Here is a 22053-nt window from a genome sequence, read left to right on the forward strand (position 1 = left end):
GGATGTGAGAGTTGGACTGTGAAGAAAGCTGAGCGCCGAAGAATTGATGCTTTTGAACTGTGGTGTTGGAGAAGACTCTTGAGCGTCCCTTGGACTGCAAGGAGATCCAACCAGTCCATCCTAAAGGAGATCAGTCCTGGGTATTCATTGGAAGGACTGATGTTGAAGCTGAAACTCCAATACTTTGGCCACCTCATGCAAAGAGTTGACTCATTGGAAAAGACCCTGATGCTGGGAGGGATTGGGGGCAGGAGGAGAAGGGGATGACAGAGGATAAGATGGTTGGATGATATCACCGACTCAATGGACATGGGTTTGGGTGGACTCCAGGAGTTGGTGATGGATAGGGAGGCCTGGCATGCTGCGGTTCATGGGGTCACAAAGAGTCAGACACGACTGAGCGAAAGAACTGAGCTGAACCAGTTAGATTGCAGTATTCCATGACTTTAATCTTGGTTTCTGGAGAATTGTCACTTTCTTCCTGTGGTACAGTGTTACTCCAGTTCTTCATGGTACTGGATGAGTTGGTTCCTCTGCCAGCAAATCTGAAGTATTTATAGCAACAGGTTAGAAGTTAGAGGCTTTCTGTTTTCCAGTTGGTGGCACTATAGCGTAAGTTTTTGGTTTCTTTCACCTGAGCTGCCTCTTGTTAAATCTGAGTTAGCAGTTTCTACCTTCTGCTACCTCTTAGCTGTGGACGCCTACCTGTGTTATTAGTTCTTGTGTCTCTGGGATCACTGGTGCCTCGCTTCTACCACTGTTCTGGGATCACCACCTGGTGCACCAGGATGGTGGGCTCTTCCCTTGTGTCTGGGATTCCTTGAGCCACAGGCTTAGCCACTGGGGGGGGGGAGAGTTAGGGAAAGTGGGATGCAGGGGTTGTGAGGGCACCTCTCTGTGTCCAATATCATAAGGTTAGTGGGCTCCACCACTGCAGTTGGGGGGCAGTTGGCTAGAGTTGTGGGTGCATCAACAGCTGGAGGGATGGGGGTCCTAGGCCCGACTCCTACTGTTGCCCAGCTGCCTGCAGCTACATGTGCGCTGGAGCCATGTGCCCTGCTTCCCCTGCTGCCACCGGATTCTCTGGGGCTGCGAGCTCGGCTGCCGTGGTGGGAAGGCCAGGACTGCAGGTACCACCTCTGCTATTTCCTCAGTTCTGCCTCCTATATTCCACTTCACTGACCTTTAGATGTACAGATATTTGGAATTCTCTGGCATCCTGGTGTGTTGAGCAGGGGCACCTTTGTTGAATTACAAATGTTTTACTGGTTATAGATTGAAAGGGAGAGAGAAAGGTAGCTTTTCACTCCACCATGTTGCTGACATCACTCCTCAGGAACTTCCTCAACTAAATAAAGAACATCTGCAAAAAACCTATAGCTAAAATCATTCTTACTGTTGAGAAACTAAAAGTTTTCACACTAAGACTGGGTATAAGGCAAGGATATTCCCTCTCACCACTCCTTTTGAACACTGTACTGGAAAGTTCTAGGTAATGCAATAAGACATGAAAAGGAAATAAAAGATATACAGATTAGGGAGAAAGAAATAAAAATATCTTTGTTTGCAGATGACATAATCGTAGAAAATCCAAAAGAACTGACAAAAAAACAAAAACAAAAACCTCCTGGGACAAATAAGCATAACAACATTGCAGGATATAACACTAATGTACAAAAGTCAATTGCTTTTCTATATACCAGCAATGGACAAGTGGAATTTGAAATTAAAAACATAATACCATTTACATTAGTATCCCCAAAATGCAATACTTGAGTATAATTCTAACATGATATGTATAAGATCTATATGAAGAAAACTATAAATCTTAAAATCAACAAAATAAACAATTGGAGAGATATTCTATGTTCATGGATAGGAAGATTCAATATCAAGATGTCAGTTCTTCCCAACCAAAATCCCAGGCTGTGGATATGAACAAACTGTACAGTTTATATGGAGAGGCAAGAGGCTCAGAGGAGCCAACACAGTACTGAAGTAGAAGAAAGCTGGAGAACAGATACCATCTCACTTTAAGACTTATGATAAAGCTATAATAATTAAGGCAGTGTGGTATTGGCAAAAAAAAAAAAAAAAAGAAAGAAAACTAGGTCAATGGAACAGAATAGAGGGCCCAGAAACAGACCAACAAAAATATTCGATATAAAGATCATGGAGTAATTCTCTCTAGGAGAGCAGTAAAGGGTGTTGGAACCCTTCCTTTGCCTTAAGGCACTGGCTAAAACTTCAGTACAATTTTGAATCAAAGTGGAGAGAGTGGACATCTTTGCTTTGTTCCCACTCAGAAGGAAAGCATTCAGCATTTTACCATTAAAGATGATATCAGCTAATGATTTCTTCAGGTTGAAGAAGTTCCCTTCTATTCCTATTTTGCTCCATTTTTTTTTTCTCCCCAAATCATGAAGGAGGTTCAAGTTTTCAGTGACTTCTTCTACACGTATTGAGATGATCATGTTTTAGTTTTGGTTTTGATTTGTCTGATAGGGTGAAATATAATGATTTTCAACTTTTGAACCAACCTTATATTCCTGGGATAAACACATTTGGTTTTAACTTATCCTTTCTGTATATTGCTATGTTCAATTTGCTAACACTTTAATAAAATATTTTTGCATCATTCACGAGACATATTAGCCTATAGTCTTCTTTTCCTGTAGGGTCTTTTTCTGGTTTCGGTATTAGAGTAATGTTGGCCTCATAGAATTTGTTGGGCAGGGTTCCCTCCCCATTTTCTGGAAGAGTTTGTGTGTAGAATTGGTATTATTTCTTCCTTAAATATTTAGTAGAATTCCCAGTGAAGCAATCAGGGCCTGGGGATTTTTGTTGTGGGAAAGTTTTCAGTGGCAGATTCAATCTCTTCAATAGACATAGGGCTATCCAGGTTCTCAGTTTCTTTTTGAGAGAATTTTGTTAGTTTGTGTCTTTTGGAAATTTGTCCATTTACTCTAAGTTATCTAATTTATTGGTAAAAATTGCGAATAGTGTTCCCTTATTTGCTTCATAATATCCGCAGGATCTGTGTTGATGAGTCCCTTTCATTTGTGAAGTTGGTAATTTGTTTTTCCTTTTCTAAACTGGTCTGGCTAGAGGTCAATCAGTATTATTGACCTTTTCAGAAGTTTTCAATGGTTTCATTGATTTTTCTATTTCAGTGATTTCTGCTTTGATCTTTATTACTATATGTACTTTGAGCTTAATTTGCTTTTTTTCAAAACAAATTTTTAAGGTGGAATCTTAGAGCACTCATTTGAAACCTTTCTTTTTTTAAATAAAAGCATTCAATTTTCCTCTAAGCACTGCTTTAGCTGCATCTCACAACTTTTGAGAGGGTGTTTTTATTTCATTCAGTTAAAAATATTTTCTTAATTCTCTTGGAATTTCCTCTTTGACCTATGAATTATTTACAAGTGTGTTTAAGTTTCTCACAATTAGGGATTTTCCAGATATGTGTCTGTTGATTTCTAATTTAATTCCATGGTGGTCACAGAGCAAACTTTGTATGATTTCTTTTATATTTTTTAAAAGTTTGTTTTATGGCCTAGAGTATAGTCTATCTTAGTAAATAGTCTATATTTATATTGAAAAAATGTATATTAAGTGTTAACATTCTATAGATGTCAATTAGGTCAAGTTGGTTGATACTATGGTTCAGGTCTTTCATATCCTTGGCTGAATTTTTATCTACTTGTTCTATCAATTACTCATTTATTGCATGACAATGGGTTGTTTATTCTTGCCTTTTTTTATGCTTCACAATTTTTAAATGCAGAAATTGTATGCAGGAGGACAGTGGAGGCTGAAGTAAACAATACTATTTACAACCAGAAATGGGCATACTTTTTCTTTCGTCATGCCATTAGTATGGGTGTTGAGTCAGTCTAGTCAGCCATTGAACTGGGTTTGATTTTGTTGTTGCTGTGGACAACTTTAGTGCATCAAAGGCTTTAAATTCCTCCAGCTGTGGGCTGTTGCCACCTTATGCTTAGTTTTAAGAGTCGGGTGCCAGAAGGTATTTTCAGTATTCTCACTTCACCCTCAGCTTTCGGTGGTCTGAAATATCTAGTCAGCTGCATATCTACCATCTGTATTCTTTCTCCTTCCCTATCAATAAGACTGCTACTGCTTATTTCTCAGAGTGAGGCTCATGGTGAGAGTGGGATAGAGATCTTCATGCTTTTGGGTTACTCTGAGGTGGAAATTTCTCAACATTCCTGCATCCTCCCAGCTCCCCCAGAGGTCAGCCAAACCCTGCCTTGTGTGAGAGGAAATATGTCCTGAGTGGGAACTTCCTGTCCTGCCCTCAAGGGACAAGAGACCTCTGCTTTGTGTCGGCGCAGGGTCCTGCGCTCAGGGGCTCCCTGTCCTTCCCCAGGGGCAGACGGGTTTTACTTTCACTCCTCCAAAGGCAGTGGATATGTCCCTAGGCCCAGGAGAGGAGGAGAGAACAGAAAAGCTTTCTGCTCGTCCCCCAGTGGCTTAAGGACTTTTCTTGGTATGAAATAAGGGTCTAGGGAAGTGGCAGGCTTTCATTTCTGTGTACCACTGAGGAGGGAGCTCTCTGTTCTCAATTTGTCTAACAGCACCCAGTTAATGAAAGAGTACATGAGTGAAACGTGTTCTTGGGTCTGATGCTAAAATGTCATACCAGCTCACTTTTAGAATTTGTTAATTTTAGCTGTTTTCTTCTTATCTGCATTTATGGTGGCTGCCTCTTCCTCAGTTGTTCTATCAAAAGCAAAACAGTTGGTGTGTCTTACAGGGGCTTGTCATTCTTTGGAATCTGCCTTACTTTGCTGACATGCAACTTCTGCTATCTGATGGCCCTTTAAAAAAGTACAGCTTTGCAGATTATTTAGCATTTTCTTTTTGTTAGTGTAGAAACAATATTCTGTTGCTATTTTCTCTATCTTAAGTGGAAGCAGAACTTTCTGGGAGTTTAGTTTTAAATTATTTACTAGGAACATTTCTTCTTTTGCACTTTGTTGGTACTCAGATAAAGATAAAGAAGCTTGCATGGTTCCCTTGATTGTCTTCTCTCCCCTGGTGGGTGCCAGGGCTCCTTGGTTATAAACTGTGAAGTGGGCACAGAACCAACAGCTGAAACAAGGCTGTGATAAGTCTGGGAGAGCTTTGGTGATTCTTTGTATTATCCATCCTGAAAACTTAGGTACTAAACTCTAATCCATAATAGCACAGACTCGGGGGTGGTTCCAAGGGAACAGAAATGGAAGATAGAAATTTTTCTAAGCTAAAGTCAGACCACTTGGGAACCCTATCTCTCTGCCTTTAGTGGGAATTCTTAGATGACTACTAGAATTACAAATGTTAAATTAATATTTGAATAAATGAATAGAGAGTAGGAGAAAAAGGTGTGTGTGTACTACATCATGTCCAACTTTGCAACCCTATGGATTGTAGCCTGCCAGGCTCTTCTGTCCATGGAATTTTCCAGGCAAGGATACTAGAGCAGGATGCCATTTCCTGACCCAACAACTGAACCACTGGCAGGCAGATTTTCTTACCACTGTGCAACCTGGGAGGTTCAGGAGAAAAAGGTGCAGAAAGGACAATTTGCCTATTCTAATCCTGGGACAGGAGTTAATGGGTTGAAATCATCTTTGGGGATATGCCTGAGACAGGGAGGAAGGCAGAGACAGAATATCTTTATCAGTAAAGTGTTCAGGATTATAATATTCCTTTGAAAGTTTAAAATTATCTCCCCAAGTGAACATTTTCAAATTTTACATTTTTGAAAGGTTTTTACCATGAAACACTATATACACCAAGTTAGATTCCAATGGAAGACCGTCTCTTAGAAAATAAAACAAAGTTAAAGACACATTGCCTAATATCAGGGAGCTGTGAAAGAGGATATTTATCCTGCACAGAACTAGTTACATGACATTTATATTTTAAGGAATAATCATTTAACCTTTTTGCTGCAGCTATCACTCTCAACTCATTGTGAGAAATACTTGGTTAGGTTTTAAAATTGGAACTTTTATAGCAGTATCAGAGGAATAAATTTCCTAGTGTATAAATCTGTAATACCATGGTCTGTCAGATCACACTTGAGCTCAAATCTAACCCAACACTTGAGACTGCTAAGCACAAAGATCAAGGCTCAGCAGATGTGGACTATGGCTCAAGACACTAAGCTAGCTATGTCAGGCAAAGGGGCATTAATTTCATACAACCTGTGTGATGATGTGACTTTTCCAGCAGTATGACACAAGTTATGAGTACCAACCCAGAAACGGAGCTTAAAACTGGTTTACATACAGAGAACTACAGCTAACTAGCTGAGAAAAGGCTTAACTGGTCTGTATAACAATCCTCTAACCCAAGATATATAAATGAAATTTTAGCTCAACTGTAGCTATGAAGTGAGATTTAAATTTGGAATTTAAGGGTTACAAAACAGTAACTTCAGAGTAAGGGATATGTTACCCACAAGGAAAGGAGTTTTATTAACAAATTCCTGGGGTTTATGCAAAGACTGGTACAAAGTTGCAGTAGGAAGAAAAAAATAAAGGACAAAAGGAGAAAGATTGATTTAAAGGACAAGAAGAAAACACACAAGTGAATCTTACCCTGGAGTGAGGAAGGCACTTGTAATACCTCTTGGAGAGTCACTGTTGATAGGCATCAATAATGTTTACATTTAGCACACAACCCCCTGCATGTAGAGCTACCCAACAGTTTTTGAAATTATATGCTCTCTGCTCCCAATTAGATGGTGAGCTACTTGATTATATACTTTTCTATATTCTCCTCTTCATCTAACACAGTATTGGGGATTAGTATTTGCTCAAAATTCATTAGTTAATTGACTTCTCTGCCTTTGGCATCTTCAGTGAAGCACAATTCACAAGGCAGAGTCGTCTTTCAGAAACACGTGAGCTGCTCACGCTCTCAAAATGGACAAAGACAAAGAAGATGAGGGCGAGATGAGAAGGAAGGGGTGCAAACGTTTTACCAAATTAATGAGGGGCTACTAGTGCCTACAATGTGCTGCAAAACACAAAAACATTCGTAAGCTCATCTCGGAGAGGCTTGAGCTAGTCTATAGGGATTAGAATAGTTGCTGGATTTATGGTACCCTGGGAACCTCTATTTGTCAAGTGCCATGGAGGCAGCCCTGACACTGGTACAGGTGAAGATGAATTTTCATTCAGAGCAGTGAGCCTTCTGACTCCATTAATCCTCGGGGTTTTGATGATGAATTTCTTTCTTTTTTTTACTTTATTTATTTTCACTCTAATGCCTCCTCCCACTGCCCTGAAACAGCGTGCAAGGAACAGAACAGATGGTGCTTTACGTGGAAGATCGAGGGCTCATGAGGATACAAAGCCTGCCCACTCTGAAATCACATGACTGCACGTGCAAGGAAAAGCCTTGATTTCCCCTGGGAGACACAGATGCAATGATGTTAGTATTCCCAGTGGAGGGGGAGGAGGAGAGGACTAACAGGCCATTTACAAGGAAGACCACACTTACACTAATACACTCTTCAGCAAAGACCATGTTTAATCACAAAATAACAGGAGGACAGATACCTAAAAGTTCAAAAACACCAAAATAAGACAGAGGCAAATGAAGGTTTAGTATGCCACTATGCAAAATGCATTTTGAACAAACCAGTAGGGACATACAGTAGTAGAACACTGGCCTCTAGTTAACCTGTCATTGGCTCTGACCCAGTTTTAATCGGAAGAAGGCAGGATTTACAACCTGCTTAAGGATGGAGTTTGACAACTGCTATAATCAGAAGAGCTGTCAACACAAGGACAGCTGTCAAGCCAAACTGTAATTCATAAAAAATAATAGCTAAGCCCCCAAGACATCCCCAACACTGTGTGCAATCACTGGATTTAACCATACTTAAAGTGTTATGAAAGTTCTAAGAACAGGTTAAGGGTCCTAAAATAAAATCAAATCAACAAATAGCTATTGAATGTCTATTAAATAAAAAATTCAATAATATTAAGTGATTAAATGGATAAAATATGCCCAGAAGATTCCCTGGCATATAGTAGGTGCTTAATAAATTGTAAAGTATCAACATTATTATTACAAGCAAAACTCTGTTTTGACAGTCTTAAAATTGGGCAAAAGTCTAGTGACCTAGTAAGAAAATCTAAATTAAAAATTAAATTGCACCTTTAAAGTATTAATTCATGAAATATTTCTGAGTTGTCAGAATATTTTAGTTTTATATATTTGTAATGCCAAAACCTCTAATACTATTTGAGTGTTTAATTATCTTGATTATAACATATGTAGTATTAGTCTTGTTATTTCTACAATAATATGAGAGAAAGAGATCATTTTACTAGATTAATCTTGGGCAGGATTCCTAATTCAAGGATAAATAATTTTTATCAGTATCTAGTGAGTCTTAATGAACAGAAATAGGAATATCAAGGCACATAAATGAACATATATGTGTGTGTTTACTCACAAGTACAGTCTTGAAAAACAGCCTGACCCACTGATCAGGGTGACCAATGATAAAAGATTTTCATTTATTTCTATAAAAGATTATCTCCCAAAAAATTGTGTGTGCTTTAAAAGGATACTAGGACTGTAATTATTTATGGAGTTATGAAAAGACTGGAAGTAGAGTTAGAAGACCTGGACAAGTGTTTTGGCTCTGCCACCTACAACACGTTACCCTGTCAAGGTCACTTCACCTCTCTGGACTTCAGTTTTTTATCTGTAAATATAGGAAAACAGGGCCTAGCTAAGGCATCTGTTGGAAACATTAAGAGATTATATGTATGAAAACAGTAACACCACCATCTTATCTATCAAGGTTTGAATTTGTGTGTGTGTGTGTGTGTGTAAACTTTATTTGAGAATAAAATACATACAAAAGAGTACCAAAATAAAAAACTTTCTCAAGATGAATTTATCCATGTAACTGGCACACAGATCAAGAGTCAGATCATTATTAGAACCTCAGAAGCACTCTCACCTTGTTCAGCCCTTTCAGATGCTACCTACCCAGTTCCCCAAGGTGCCCAATATCCTGTGTGCTAATGACGGAGGTGAGTTCTTCCTGTTTTTGATCTTCATATAAATGGAAGCATGCAGTACATACTTCTTTTGTGTCTGGCATCCTGAACTCAGTATGTTTATGAGGTTCATTATTTTACACTGTTTCTTTTGCAATTCCATTTCGTATCTTTCTGCAGTGCCTTTTAGAACTGCCTTTCAGTTCACCAGAGTTGTTTTTTTTAATTTGTGCAAGTTCTGCACTTTAACCTATTCATATCGTATTTTTCTGTAGCTTTTCATTTATTGAAATTCTATTTCATTCTCTTTGAAATTCCCTTGTTCTTTTTTGGAGTGTCTTGTTCTTGTGTTTTCGAATCCTTGATTTCACACAAGTCTTTTTTTCTGATAATTTCTATCCAGTAGTTTTACTTAAATTCCTTAAAGTCTAATCCTGTGGTTTACTGTGTCTGCTGACATTCACTCAAGTGTATTCTGTAAGTTTGAATTGTGTGCTCATTTTCAGCAGAACTTCTTTCTGTAGGAATTTTGTGCTCTATTAGTTAAGGGAGAGAAGTTTAGCATTTGCTTCTGCCAGGCCCTTTAGGGGTAACCAGCTGAGTGCACTTACTATGTTAATTTCTCAACGTGAGAATTTCTGAAACAATATAAATTTAAACCCCAAACTTGCTTGAGATGGGGCTTTTCTTTTCCCACCCACATTCTGGTCTGGGGCAGATAACCTTGTTGTCCTTCCTACACTAGTAGGTCAATTTTTTCTAAGCTATTTTTTCCCCCTACTGGGGATGCAGTCCTTAGAGGGTCTTGGTCTATGTGCAGGGTCTCAGTTCCAGCTTCCATTCCTCATGAAGCATCATTTCCAGGGTTTGCTGGCACTGAAATCCAAGCCCACAGTTTTCCCAGATTAGATACAGTCAGTGCCTCACACACTAGCACTATGGTTACCAGGTCCTTATTTATTTAGGGTGGGAGGTGAAGGACACCCAATGTCCGAGGACATGTTAGCTTAAAAAACATGTTTGGTATATTTATCCAGCAAATAGTTGATGTTCATTAAATATCTGAATGCTGCTGCTGCTGCTAAGTCACTTTAGTTGTGTCCGACTCTGTGCGACCCCATAGATGGCAGCCCACCAGGCTCCCCCGTCCTTGGGATTCTCCAGGCAAGAACACTGGAGTGGGTTGCCATTTCCTTCTCCAATGCATGAAAGTGAAAAGTGAAAGGGAAGTCACTCAGTCGTGTCCGACTCTTAGCGACCCCATGGACTGCAGCCCACCAGGCTCCTCCGTCCGTGGGATTTTCCAGGCAAGAGCACCGGAGTGCATTGCCACTGCCTTCTCCAATATCTGAATGAATCAATTACAATTAAGAAGTTAAGTGGTATTTACAATACTAATAGAGCCTATATAATATTTAGATTTTAAATCATTTAAATTTAATTTTCAAATAGGGAATATGGTTCCAAATACAGAAGTCATTAAAGGGTTTATAGGAAAAAACTTATTCTGTGCTTGTATTCCACACTTCCTCCCTTAGGCAATCAACATTCACTTTTGTGTATCTTTCATTTACTAGCAAATATATACAGATATATTCATGGCAGCACAGTATATATACTATTCTTCACTTTACTCCTTTCCCTTAACAATATATCTTAGAGAACTTTTTCGTATCAGAACAAAAAGAAAATATAGCTTATTTTGAAGCCAGTCAGAAAGACCTTCGAATAATGTCAACCCTGTTACTATTCAGAAGTGAAGTTTACATATATCAAATTAAGTGGACACATTCCCACGTCGGTAAAGGCATTTACCCCAAATGGTTAACTACGGATGACAGAATGACTCATCTACATTCTCAAGGGCATATTTAGTCTGGTGTAACTGTTTCTGCAGTTTCTGGATGGAGAAATGAAAGGAAAACACTACACGTACCACAGAGCAGGTACTAAAAAATGTCTACTGAATGAAAAAAGGATTGAGGGGATGGAAATAAGAACTAATAATTTGCTTTCTTTTTAGACATGCCACACATTTCCTAAACTTGTGTATGTATAAAGAATACTTTTTTTTTTTTTTTTAAGATTTTTGCTAATTATTTTAAATTAGAGGACAACTGTTTTACAATATTGTGTTGGTTTCTGCCCTATTTCAACATGAGTCGGCTATAGGTACATGTATGTCCCCTCCCTCCTGAACCTCCCTCCCACCCCATCCCACCCCTCTAGGTAGTCACAGAGCATTGGATTTGAGCTCCCTGCATCTGATTCAATCTCTCACTTAAATTTTTTGAGCCAATGAAACTTGTTTAAGAAGAGAGAAACTAAAACATATTTTCCACAAATGAGGAGTTTAGAAGGACTAGGATATTGTTCCAAGGACAGTTTTGTTTCCAGCTGAAGATTAACAGAGCATTTAACGGGACTTCCCTGTAGCTCAGATGGTAAAGAATCTGCCTGCAACGCAGAAGAGCTGGGTTCAATCCCTGGGTCAGGAAGATCCTCTGGAGAAGGGAATGGCAATCCATTCCAGTATTCTTGCCTGGAGAATCCCATGGACAGAGGAGCCTGGCAGGCTCTAGTCCATTGGGTTGCAAAGAGTCGGACAGGACTGAAAGGCTAACACTAACCACATGAGCATTTAACAATATGATCAACCTCTGATGAAACTGACACAGTATCTTTTTCTTCTTAGATGAAGTGTTTCCTTCCTTCTGCTTCTGAGAAGCAGGTCTTGCTTTCTAAGCAGTTCTGTTTCGCTTTACTAGGAAGCTGAGTGGTCCCTTCACACCTGCACTTTGAGTTGTCAGTCACCATGGTCCCCAGGCCCTAATGCAGCCCTTGAATGGCTCACTGAAAGCTGATGAACCTCAAGCATGTTCATAACAGTTCCAATGAAGTCCCACGAATCCACTTACACTGCTTATGCAACACACTTTTAAAAGAATTTTACCGTGAGGAACTCCCTCCTTTTCAAAGGAGGTTGCATTGGCAGAGTTCTCTTTTTAAGCAGAGCGGTACACTCTGGACCTTATGGCACATATTTTGAAACAAAAGTCAGTTTGCTTCTTGAAGCCAGGCGTCAGGAATAAGGCGCAGCCCCGAATTTTTTGGTGACGACCTCACAATCACTGTTGGGAGTGCCTGATTTAATGCCTGGTTCAAACAGGTAAGAAAGAAGCTGAGAAAAGTGTTTTCCTAGACTGAAAATCAGAGTTCAGAGTAGCCAGCGTTTGGTGATGTTAGAGGAGCTATATGACAGACTTATATGAACATGTTTGCAGAGTGAGAGATGTGAGCACTGTGGAAAGTGGGAGGGGAAGGCATTTGTTTTTCTTTCCTGGTCAATTTAGAGATAATGGGTTTGAATTTCTAGCTCTGTTAGGTAAGTTTACTAACTTCTTTGAGTTTTGATTTCCTCATTTATAAATTGCAGAAAACAATAACTACTTCAGAGGGCTGTTTATAGAAAGGAGCCTTGAAATTTCTTGTGTACTGTGATGGGCACACCTTTCAAAGGTATTTGGTAACAAAATGTACATGTATGCATATATGTGTGTGTATATATATATGCAACTTAACTATTTTAAGTACAGAAACAGAAGAATATAAAGGCTAATAAAACAAGTTTTTGGCTATTACAAGTAATGCTGCAGTACATGTTCTTACTTATGTTTCATTATACACATGTTGGGGAGTATTTCCAGGGAATATACTAGAAGTGAAATGGCCAGGTTGTAGGGTATGTGTACCCTTACCTTCAACTTCACTAGATTTTTGCCAAATTCACCTCCAAAGTGATGCAGTGGTTGGAAACTCCCAATAGCAGTATATGAGAGTTTCTGTTCCTCCACACCCCAGTTCTATTCTTCGCACACGTTGCGTGCGTGCTATGTGTATGCTAAGTCGCTTCAGTCGTGTCTGACTCTTTGCGACCCCTTGGACTGTAGCCCATCAGGCTCCTCTGTCCATGGGATTCTCCAGGCAAGAATACTGGAGTGGGTTGCCATGCCCTCCTCCAGGGGATCTTCCCGACCCATGGATTGAACCTGCATCTCCTGTGGCTCCTGCATTGCAGGTGGGTTCTTTACTGCTGAGCCACCTGGGAAGCCCTGGTGCACATATTTTACATGTTGCCAATCTGTGTGAAGTTATATCTGAATGTTTTAATCTGCATCCCCTAATTATTGTTGGGAGACATTTCTCCAAGGGATTCTCATGTTTCTGTACACCGTGTGACCAGAGGTAAAGATAGCTTTTATGCTAGACTGTCTTTCAAAAGATGTTAATATAGTGAATGACCTTTGTCAACGGAGGTACTGCTTCCTTCTAGAATAGAAGGCAGGTTTGTTTATTGTCCAGTATGATAAAGACATGTGTTGTCCAGGCCAAAGGTTGGGCAAAGCTGCTGGCAGCTCATTATAAAAGGCTGGAGATCCCTAAGCTTAGGATTCCTAAGCCATGACACTATGTGTCTAAGATCTGCTGGGGCTTCTCTTTGTAGCTCCCATGGGACTCAAGGGGAAATGACACAAACATGAAGCTCATGCTGCTTGCTGTGCTGTGAACAATAGTCTTCTGTCTCTGATCCGTGAGTTTTGTGTCTTTTGCCAGCAAAATGGCAACCCACTCCAGTGTTCTTGCCTGGAGAATCCCAGGGACGGGGGAGCCTGGTGGGCTGCCCTCTATGGGGTCGCACAGAGTCGGACACGACTGAAGCGACTTAGCAGCAGCAGCAGCATAAAACTGCATCAGGCTAATTGGTAAGAGTTCAAGTAGTGTATGATCTCAGACTATTCATAGTTCTTGGAAGTTATTGGTGAGGGTGAGCCTCTTGTTTATTGGTTATTTGGCTCTTTTTCATTTGTGAGCTATCTGTTTTTTGGGGTCTATTTTTTCCATTTGATTGTTTCTTATTGACTGGGAGATGTTCTTGATATATACTAGTTTAAATATTGATGGCTGTCTTTTATTCAACTGTTCGTGTGTGTGTGTGTGTGCGCCATGCTCAGTCACTTCAGTCGCATCCAACTCTTTGCGACGCTATGGACTGCAGCCCACCAGGCTTCTCTGTCCATAAGATTCTCCAGGCAAGAATACTGGAGTGGATTCCCATGCCCTCCTCTAGAGGATCTTCCTGAGCCAGGGATCAAACCCACATTCCCTGCATTGCAGGAGGATTCTTTACCCACTGACCCACCTGGGAAGCCCTTATTCAACCATGCTCATATCCAAATAGAATAAAAGTAGCAATACTTTTTCTAGTACTTCAGTTTCCAAAGTACTTTATTCTCTCTTACCTATTACCAATAGCTCCTTAAGAGCCATATTACTTCCATTTTACAGATTATCCTCTATTTTACAGATTGTTTAAGTGAAAATTACTTAACGAGGCTAATCAGTTAATAGAAGAAATAAAAAATCAAATCTATTTTTCTTCACATGAAGAAAGTATTTCTTACAAGAGAGATTCTAGCTCCTAAGTAACAATGGTTAGAATCTTAGTTGTCACTGATAATAACAGGAATGAAATAATGAAATTTCAAAAGGGAATTGGAGGAACCTTCATTTCTGTTGACTGTGTAGAAACGCTCAATTCATTACGAATGTGTCCATGAGAATTTTAACATATAATCAATTTTAGAGGTTATTAATCTATTTTTTAAACATAAAGTTATTGTAGCTCTGCTGCTGCTAAGTCGCTTCAGTTGTGTCCGACTCTGTGCGACCCCATAGACGGCAGCCCACCAGGCTTCCCTGTCCCTGGGATTCTCCAGGCAAGAACACTGGAGTGGGTTGCCATTACCTTCTCCAATGCATGAAAGTGAAAAGTGAAAGTGAAGTCGCTCAGTTGTGTCCGATTCTGTGTGACCCCATAGACAGCAGCCCACCAGGCTCCGCCTAGTGGTTGGCATTTTTCCAAGTGCTATGTAGTGTTGGACAAAGCTGAGATAAGCAAATAAAGTCAAATATAATTAGTAATAATTTAAAAACATCTTACCATAATGTAGAGCTGTTTGACCTTCATTGTCCTATAAAAGAAACAAAGAATCTAAGTTATTGCAAAAGTATGAAAATATATAAGCTATAGCAAATATTTGATATACCAAAGTTCCACAGGTTTACCAGCTACAGGAAAAGAAGCCAGTTCTTTAAGCCTCACAGTAACCTCTGACCAAACTCTCCATCTTGGAGAAAAGGAGAAGGTTGAATGGTAACTTGTGCACTGCAGCAGCCACAGAGTGACAGGATGACTAGATCTGCAGATATTAAACCAAAGGGAATCCTTTAAAATGTGACAGTTTGATTACCCAATTAGTGGCAGAAAAATGGCCATTTATCATGGCCAGTATTATAATGTTTTTTTTTAAGTACATTCCCAAAATCTATCTAAGAAGTCTATGATTTATAGTAAGAATTAGTAGCTTTGTAACCCATTTTCAAAGGTTCAGATTCCAGGCTTGTAACACAAAGTTTTCTAAGCATATCAAATATTATACAGAAATGTGATTTCAAGGCACACAAAATCTCTACAAGTTAAGGCAAAAATTCCCACATATACTCAGGAAAATCCAACTGTTCAGCTTAATTTTTATTTCTTTAAAATCAAAATATTTTAACTATATAAACTAATTATTGATGAGTACTTTTTCACGATGCTATTTCTTTTGAATTCAATTTTTATTTTACATTGGAGTAGTTGATTTACAATGTTAGTTTCAGCTGTATAGCAAAGTGATTCTGTTATACATATATCTATTTTTCAGATTCTTTTCCCATAGGTTATTATAGAACATTGAGCAGTTTTCTGTACATATTGTTGGTTATCTGTTTTATTATATATAGTAGGATGTATATGTTAATCCCCAAACTCCTAATTGATCCCTCCTCCTCTCCTCTTTGGTAACCATTAAGTTTGTTTTCAAAGTCTGAGTCTGTTCTGTTTTATAAATACATTCATTTGTATAAGTTTTCTAGATTCTACGTATAAGTGATATCATATGATTTTTGTCTCTGTGACTTCATTCAGTATGATTCATTTGTATAAGTTTTCTAGGTTCTACGTATAAGTGATATCATATGATGTTTGTCTCTGTGACTTCATTCAGTATGATAATGTCTAGGTCCATCCACGCTGCTGCAAATGGCATTATTTCATTCCTTTTTATGTCTCAGTAATATTCCACTGTACACATATACCACATCTTCTTTATCCATTCCTCTGTCAATAGACATTTAATTTGCTTTCATGTCTTGGCTATTGTGAGTAGTGCTGCAATGAACATTGAGGTGCATGTATCTTTTTGAATAGTGGTTTTCTCTGGATATATGGCCGGGAGTGGAATTGCTAGATCATATGGTTGCTCCCTTTTTAGTATTGAAAGGAACCTCCATGCTTTTCTCTATATTGTGTGCTCAGTTGCGTCTGACTTAGGGGCACCATGGTTGTAGCCTGCCAGGCTTCTCTGTCCACCACTTCCTACTCCAAGGATCTTCTTGACCCACGGATTGAACCCATGTGTCTTGTGTTTCCTGCATTGGCAGGCAGACTCTTTACCACCAGGGCCACCTAGGAAGCTCTGTTCTCCAAATAGTACTTGTATCAATTTACATTCTCACCAACAGTGTAGGAATGTTCTCTTTTCCTCTGCATCCTCTCCAGGATTTATTATTTGCAGATTTTTTGATGATGGCCATTCTGACTGGTGGGCTTCCCAGGTGGCTCAGTGGTAAAGAATCAGCCTGCCAATTCAGGAGATGCAGGAGACACAGGTTCAATCCCTGGTCAGGAAGATCCCTTGGAGGAGGAAAAGGCCACTCACTCCAGAATTCCTACCTGGAGAATCCTATGAATAGACGAGCCTGGTGGGTTACAATCCATAGAGTCACAGAATTGGACATAACTGAGCACACACATATTCTGACCTGTATGAGGTGATACATCTTTAGTTTTGCTTTTCTCTAATAATTAGCAATGTTCAGTATTTCTTCATGTGTTTTTGGCCATCCATATGTCTTTCTTAGAGAAATGTCTATTTAGATCATTTGCCCATTTTTTGATTGGTTGTTTTTGGTTTTGTTTTTGATATTGAGTTGCATGAACTGCTTATATATTTTGGAGATTAATCCCTTGTAAGCTGCTTCATTTGCAAATATTTTCTCCCATCCTGTGGGTCGTCTTTTTGTTTTCTTTATGGTTTCCTTTGCTGTGCAGAAGCTTTTGAGTTTAATTAGGTCCCATTTGTTTATTTTTACTTTTTATTTTCATTACTCTGGGAGGTGGACCTATAAAGGTATTGCTGTGATTTATGCCAAAGAATGTTCTTCCTATGTTTTCTTCTAAGAGTTTTATAGCATCCAGTCTTATATTTAGGTCTTTAATCCATTTGAGTTTATTTTTGTGTATGGTGTTAGCGAATATTCTAATTTAATTGTTTTACATGCAGCTTTCCAGTTTCCCCAGCATCATTTATTGAAGAGACTGTGTTTTTGCCATTGTATAGTCTTGCCTCCTGTCATAGACTGACCATAGGTGTGTGGGTTTACTTCTGAACTTTGTATCCTGTTCCATTGATCTGCATTTCTGTGTTTGTGCCAATATTATAGTGTTTTGATGACTGTAGCTTTGTAGTATAAAGTCAGGGAGCCTTATTTCTCCAGTTCCATTTTCCTTTCTCAGAATTGCTTTGGCTGTTCAGGGCCTTTTATGTTTCCATGCAAATTAAAAATTTTTTGTTCTAAAAATTTTGTGAAAATGCCAGTGATAATTTGAAACAGATTGCATTGAATCTGTACATTGCCTTGAGTAGTATAATCATTTTGACTACATTGATTCTTCCAATCCAAGAACATGGTATATCTTTCCATCTGAGCAATGCTATTTCTTAAGCTGAAGGCAGATGATCACGTTACATGAGCAACACATAATCAGGATGATGGATAGGTGAAAAGTAGAATTTAGATTAATTTGATATGCATTTAGTATGTGCATGGCCATTCTTGAGCCCCTGGTAATTAAGAATAAATGATTAACCATTATTGTAAATGAGACAGAGTGGTATTATGATTTAAATCAACTACTCTTAGACAAACCATATCTATCTTTCCCATTTCCTAAAGACTGAATATGGGGGTTGGTTCCCAGAAGGTTTTGGGTGTGGTTCTATTTAATCTCCTTAGAAGAAAGGCAAAAAGTTGCCCACGGAGAGCTTATTTTCTGGTTCAGATAGGTGGTTAGAAAAAAGTAATTCTTTAACACCTAGAGAAGTTTAGCAGGGATAACAGCCAATGGGTAGAAGACAACTTTGAGGCAATGTAGTTTGATTAAACTGTTTTCTTACCAGGAATTGGAATTCTCATTGGATTTGGCGGTAACATGTGGGTAGATAGGTTGGAGGAGATATGAAAGATGTAATTTTGAGGAACCTTGTGAGTAGGGTAGATTCAGCTGAGGTGCAGCACTGCTTACGTTTGGGATCCTCATTATATATCATAAGGATAATAATAAACTCTAAGGGTAGTAAAAGATGGACAGCAGCACCAAGAAGTCAGAAAAACAAGAGATTATTTTTGCCTACTCGTTTCTTGTATTTTTCAATTCAGTCCCTACTTTGCTCCTCATTCCTCTTTGCCTTGCCCTGCCCTTGAGATTAATGACAGGTAGGGGAAGAGAGCTGAGGCAGCCACAGTAAACAAGATCCAAGAGATGATAATGAGGGGTGGCAATGACAGTGTGAAGTTGTGTTCCTGAGTATCTGGATTTACCTGGCTACAGTCAAGGGCAATTTTGAAAGAACTGCATTGCCCACTATGGCTTTAAACTTGTATCTGCTTTGCTAGTTTCCAAAGTTAACCAGTAAAAATGTATGTGTGTGTGTTTGTGTATGTGTACACACACTTGATGGGTTTATATATTCACATTTATGTGCACACACACCTGATGGGTTTATACATTCACATTTATAGTTTAAATGCTTGGCAACAGAAAATAATTTCAGAAAGGGTTTAATCTATTGCAACCTCAGGACTCTAACCTATGCATCCATCATGCAAGGTTATATTTTCTACAATTACCCATTTTTAGAAAGTGTAACTTTCTTGCTATTTGTGCATAAGTTCCTTGTTTAATTACTGTGTTCATATAAATATATATGCAGAGTTCAATTTCATTCAATTTGTAATTGCTTATCTTCACAAGAGAGGTAGAAGCATAATTTATTTCTTTTAATCACTTTTACCAATGAGTACTAAATCTATATCTCCACCTCAATCTCCAACTAATGAATTAATTTAAAATGTTTATTGAGCTCCTACTATGGTCCAGGCAGTGTTCCAGGTACTGGGAGCACAGAGGTGAGCAAGAGAGAGAAGGTCCATCATGTTATAACTCTTACATTCTAGTGGTAGAGGAAGTAATAAGCAAATAAATCTTTTCTGTAATAGACAGCAATAAGTGCTCCAAAAAGCAAAATACAGTGTCTAGATGATGTGAGATGCTATTTTAGATCAAAAGAACAAGGAAGAGCTGTTTGAGAAGGTATGTACACACAAAGAATTGGGGAAGATTCTAGGGTGGTCATGCAACCTCCTGAGCTGAGCACATCATAGCACCCATCACCCTCCTGGTCTAGAAGCAAGCATGTCACTCAAGCCAAACCACTTAGAGTCTTCTCTTAGGATTTTCAAAATAGGATTCATGTCAATGTATGGCAAAACCAATACAATATTGTGAAGTAATTAGCCTCCAATTAAAATAAATAAAGATATATTTAAAAAAGATTTTCAAAATAGAGCAAGGAGATAGAAGCATGTGTACAGAGAAAGCCTTTTTCTTCCTGGTCAAAAGAAAGTGGTGTATGAATAAAAACAGATACAAAAAGATAAATATTGTATTATTCCAGTGTATGAACTATTTAAGAGTAGTCAAATTCAGAGAGACAGAAATACAACAGTGGTTACCAGGGGCTGCAGAGAGAGAGGAAGGAGGAATTATTGTCCCGTGGGTACAGTTTCAGTACGGGATGATGAAAACATTCTGCAGATGGATAGTAGTGACAGCTGCACAACAACATGCATGTTCTTAATACCACTGCTGCTGCTGCTGCTAAGTCGCTTCAGTCGTGTCCGACTCTGTGCAACCCCACAGACGGCAGCCCACCAGGCTCCCCCGTCCCTGGGATTCTCCAGGCAAGAACACTGGAGTGGGTTGCCATTTCCTTGTCCAATGCATGAAAGTGAAAAGTCAAAGTGAAGTCACTTAGTCGTGTCTAACTCTTTGCGACCCCATGAACCACAGCACACCAGGCTACAAGTGGCATTGTTCTCACTACAAGTGGCATTGTTCTCCACTTTTTGGAGAAAACAGGTGTATGGGAGGTGAGAATGAAGTATTCACAAAGAAAAGAGTAGCAGTGAGAGATCCAGAAAGAATGAGAGTCTCTAATTCTTATCATTCCAACCCTGTCCTTGTCCTTCTTGGTTAGGTGAGCCAACAACAAAATACTCTCTAGGCAAAAGTGATCTTGTCATGTGCAAACGGAGTCCTGAGTAATACAGAACACAAGGTTATTTATGACTCAAGCCTTGATCATCTTCCTCGCAATTTTGTGACCTCCGATTCCCAGTAAGAATACCTATCTGCACATTCACATCTGTAAATGCACTTCACTCTGCTTGAAATCTGTTCTCCAACCTTATAGTGTTCTGCTCTTCTCTCTTGTTTTAATATCCATCTTTGATATATTTGAGCATTTTAAGCAGACGTATAGTCCCTGTATTTCTTTTATTTGAGCTCAGGGAGAGGGGGCAGGTGGTGATACATGTGATACTTGTGCTGCCTGAGATTCGTGTACTGCTGATTACTACCTGTGTGCTTTATAATTTGGGACTGTGAATTCATTTTAAGTGGGGTTTTATCTGTGAAAAATTCTGTGCTTTGTTCCCTGAATGGAGATTCTGTCCCTCTAGAATGATTTTGCTTTTGTTTCTGACTGACACCATGGAATTAGTATCAGTCTGAGATCCCTACATTGGGTTCTTAGCTTGGAGATTTTTGAACACCTACTTAGTGTAAATTTAAAAAGGGCAAACCTATTTCTCATCCCACCTCCCCTCCTGGGCTTGGAGTGCAGGCTAAGAAAAATTCATGTCAGCTCTTTGTTGGAGGGTAGATTTTTAATGTCTACTTTTCCCTGATGGTGGCTGCTGTTTTTTGAGAGATTTCTACCTTATAGATACTGGGACTGTCAGATCCTTGCTTTCAGGACAGTCAGGTGTTGGTTTAAACTTACCACTTTCTTTTTAAAGCTTTGGGATTATTAAAAACTCAAGGCTTACTAATTTGTTTCTTAGCTGTGTTTGTTTTGGCCTTTGGAGAACAACTTTACTTTTTGGTAAGCTCTACCATATTTCCTACATTGTGGAGCATAAATGCCAAATGTAATTATTCTGGGGCCCAAACAATCATGAACTCAGTTCACAGTTAACTCAGTGAAAAATTACTTTTTCAGTTTTACTTCCAGAAGCTTTTTCCTCCTGTATGCAGAGGACGAGTTGGTCTCTCTTGAATTTATACAGATTTCTTTCTTTCCCCACATGTATTTCTACACTGATTCTTTCTTTATAATTTTTGATCATTATTTTCATTTTATTAATAATTATTTCCTTTAAGGGCTAGATTTCCTTCTCTCCTGAGATGGGGCACCCTGTCAAATGTAAGAAGTATGTGTTTATTTAAAATTGCATTTATTTATTTATTGAAGTGTAGCTGATTTACAATGTTGTGTTAATTTCTGCTGCACACCAAAGTGATTCAGTTTTATATACATATGCAATCTTTTTTTATATTCTTTTCCATTATGGTTGATCCCAGGAGACTGGATATAGCTCCCTGTGCTGTACAGTAAGACCTGTTGTTTATCCGTTCTAAATGTAATAGTGTGCACCTGCTTACCTCAAACTCTGAGTCCATCCCTTGCCTTCCCATCGGCAGCCACAAGTCTTTTCTCTATCA

At 38.9% G+C, this 22053-nt stretch overlaps 1 protein-coding gene across 6 annotated transcripts in view; it reads right to left on the reverse strand.

Annotated features, from left to right (window-relative positions):
* The window catches only part of ACBD6 (acyl-CoA binding domain containing 6), a 203772-nt gene that overhangs the window by 26638 nt on the left and 155081 nt on the right, over nt 1-22053 (reverse strand). For 3 of the 6 annotated variants that reach the window (XM_010850170.1, XM_010850166.1, XM_010850168.1), the window contains exon 7: nt 15043-15073. In XM_010850170.1, coding sequence (XP_010848472.1) covers nt 15043-15073 — 31 coding nt within the window. Of the gene's footprint in view, nt 1-351; nt 546-1396; nt 1489-3540; nt 7581-15042; nt 15074-22053 lie in introns of those variants that run through there. The other 3 variants (XM_010850167.1, XM_010850171.1, XM_010850172.1) reach the window with 3 other exon arrangements.

The sequence above is a fragment of the Bison bison genome, unplaced genomic scaffold, assembly GCF_000754665.1.
Source record: "Bison bison bison isolate TAMUID 2011002044 unplaced genomic scaffold, Bison_UMD1.0 scf7180017864289, whole genome shotgun sequence".
In the NCBI taxonomy this organism is placed as follows: domain Eukaryota; kingdom Metazoa; phylum Chordata; class Mammalia; order Artiodactyla; family Bovidae; genus Bison; species Bison bison.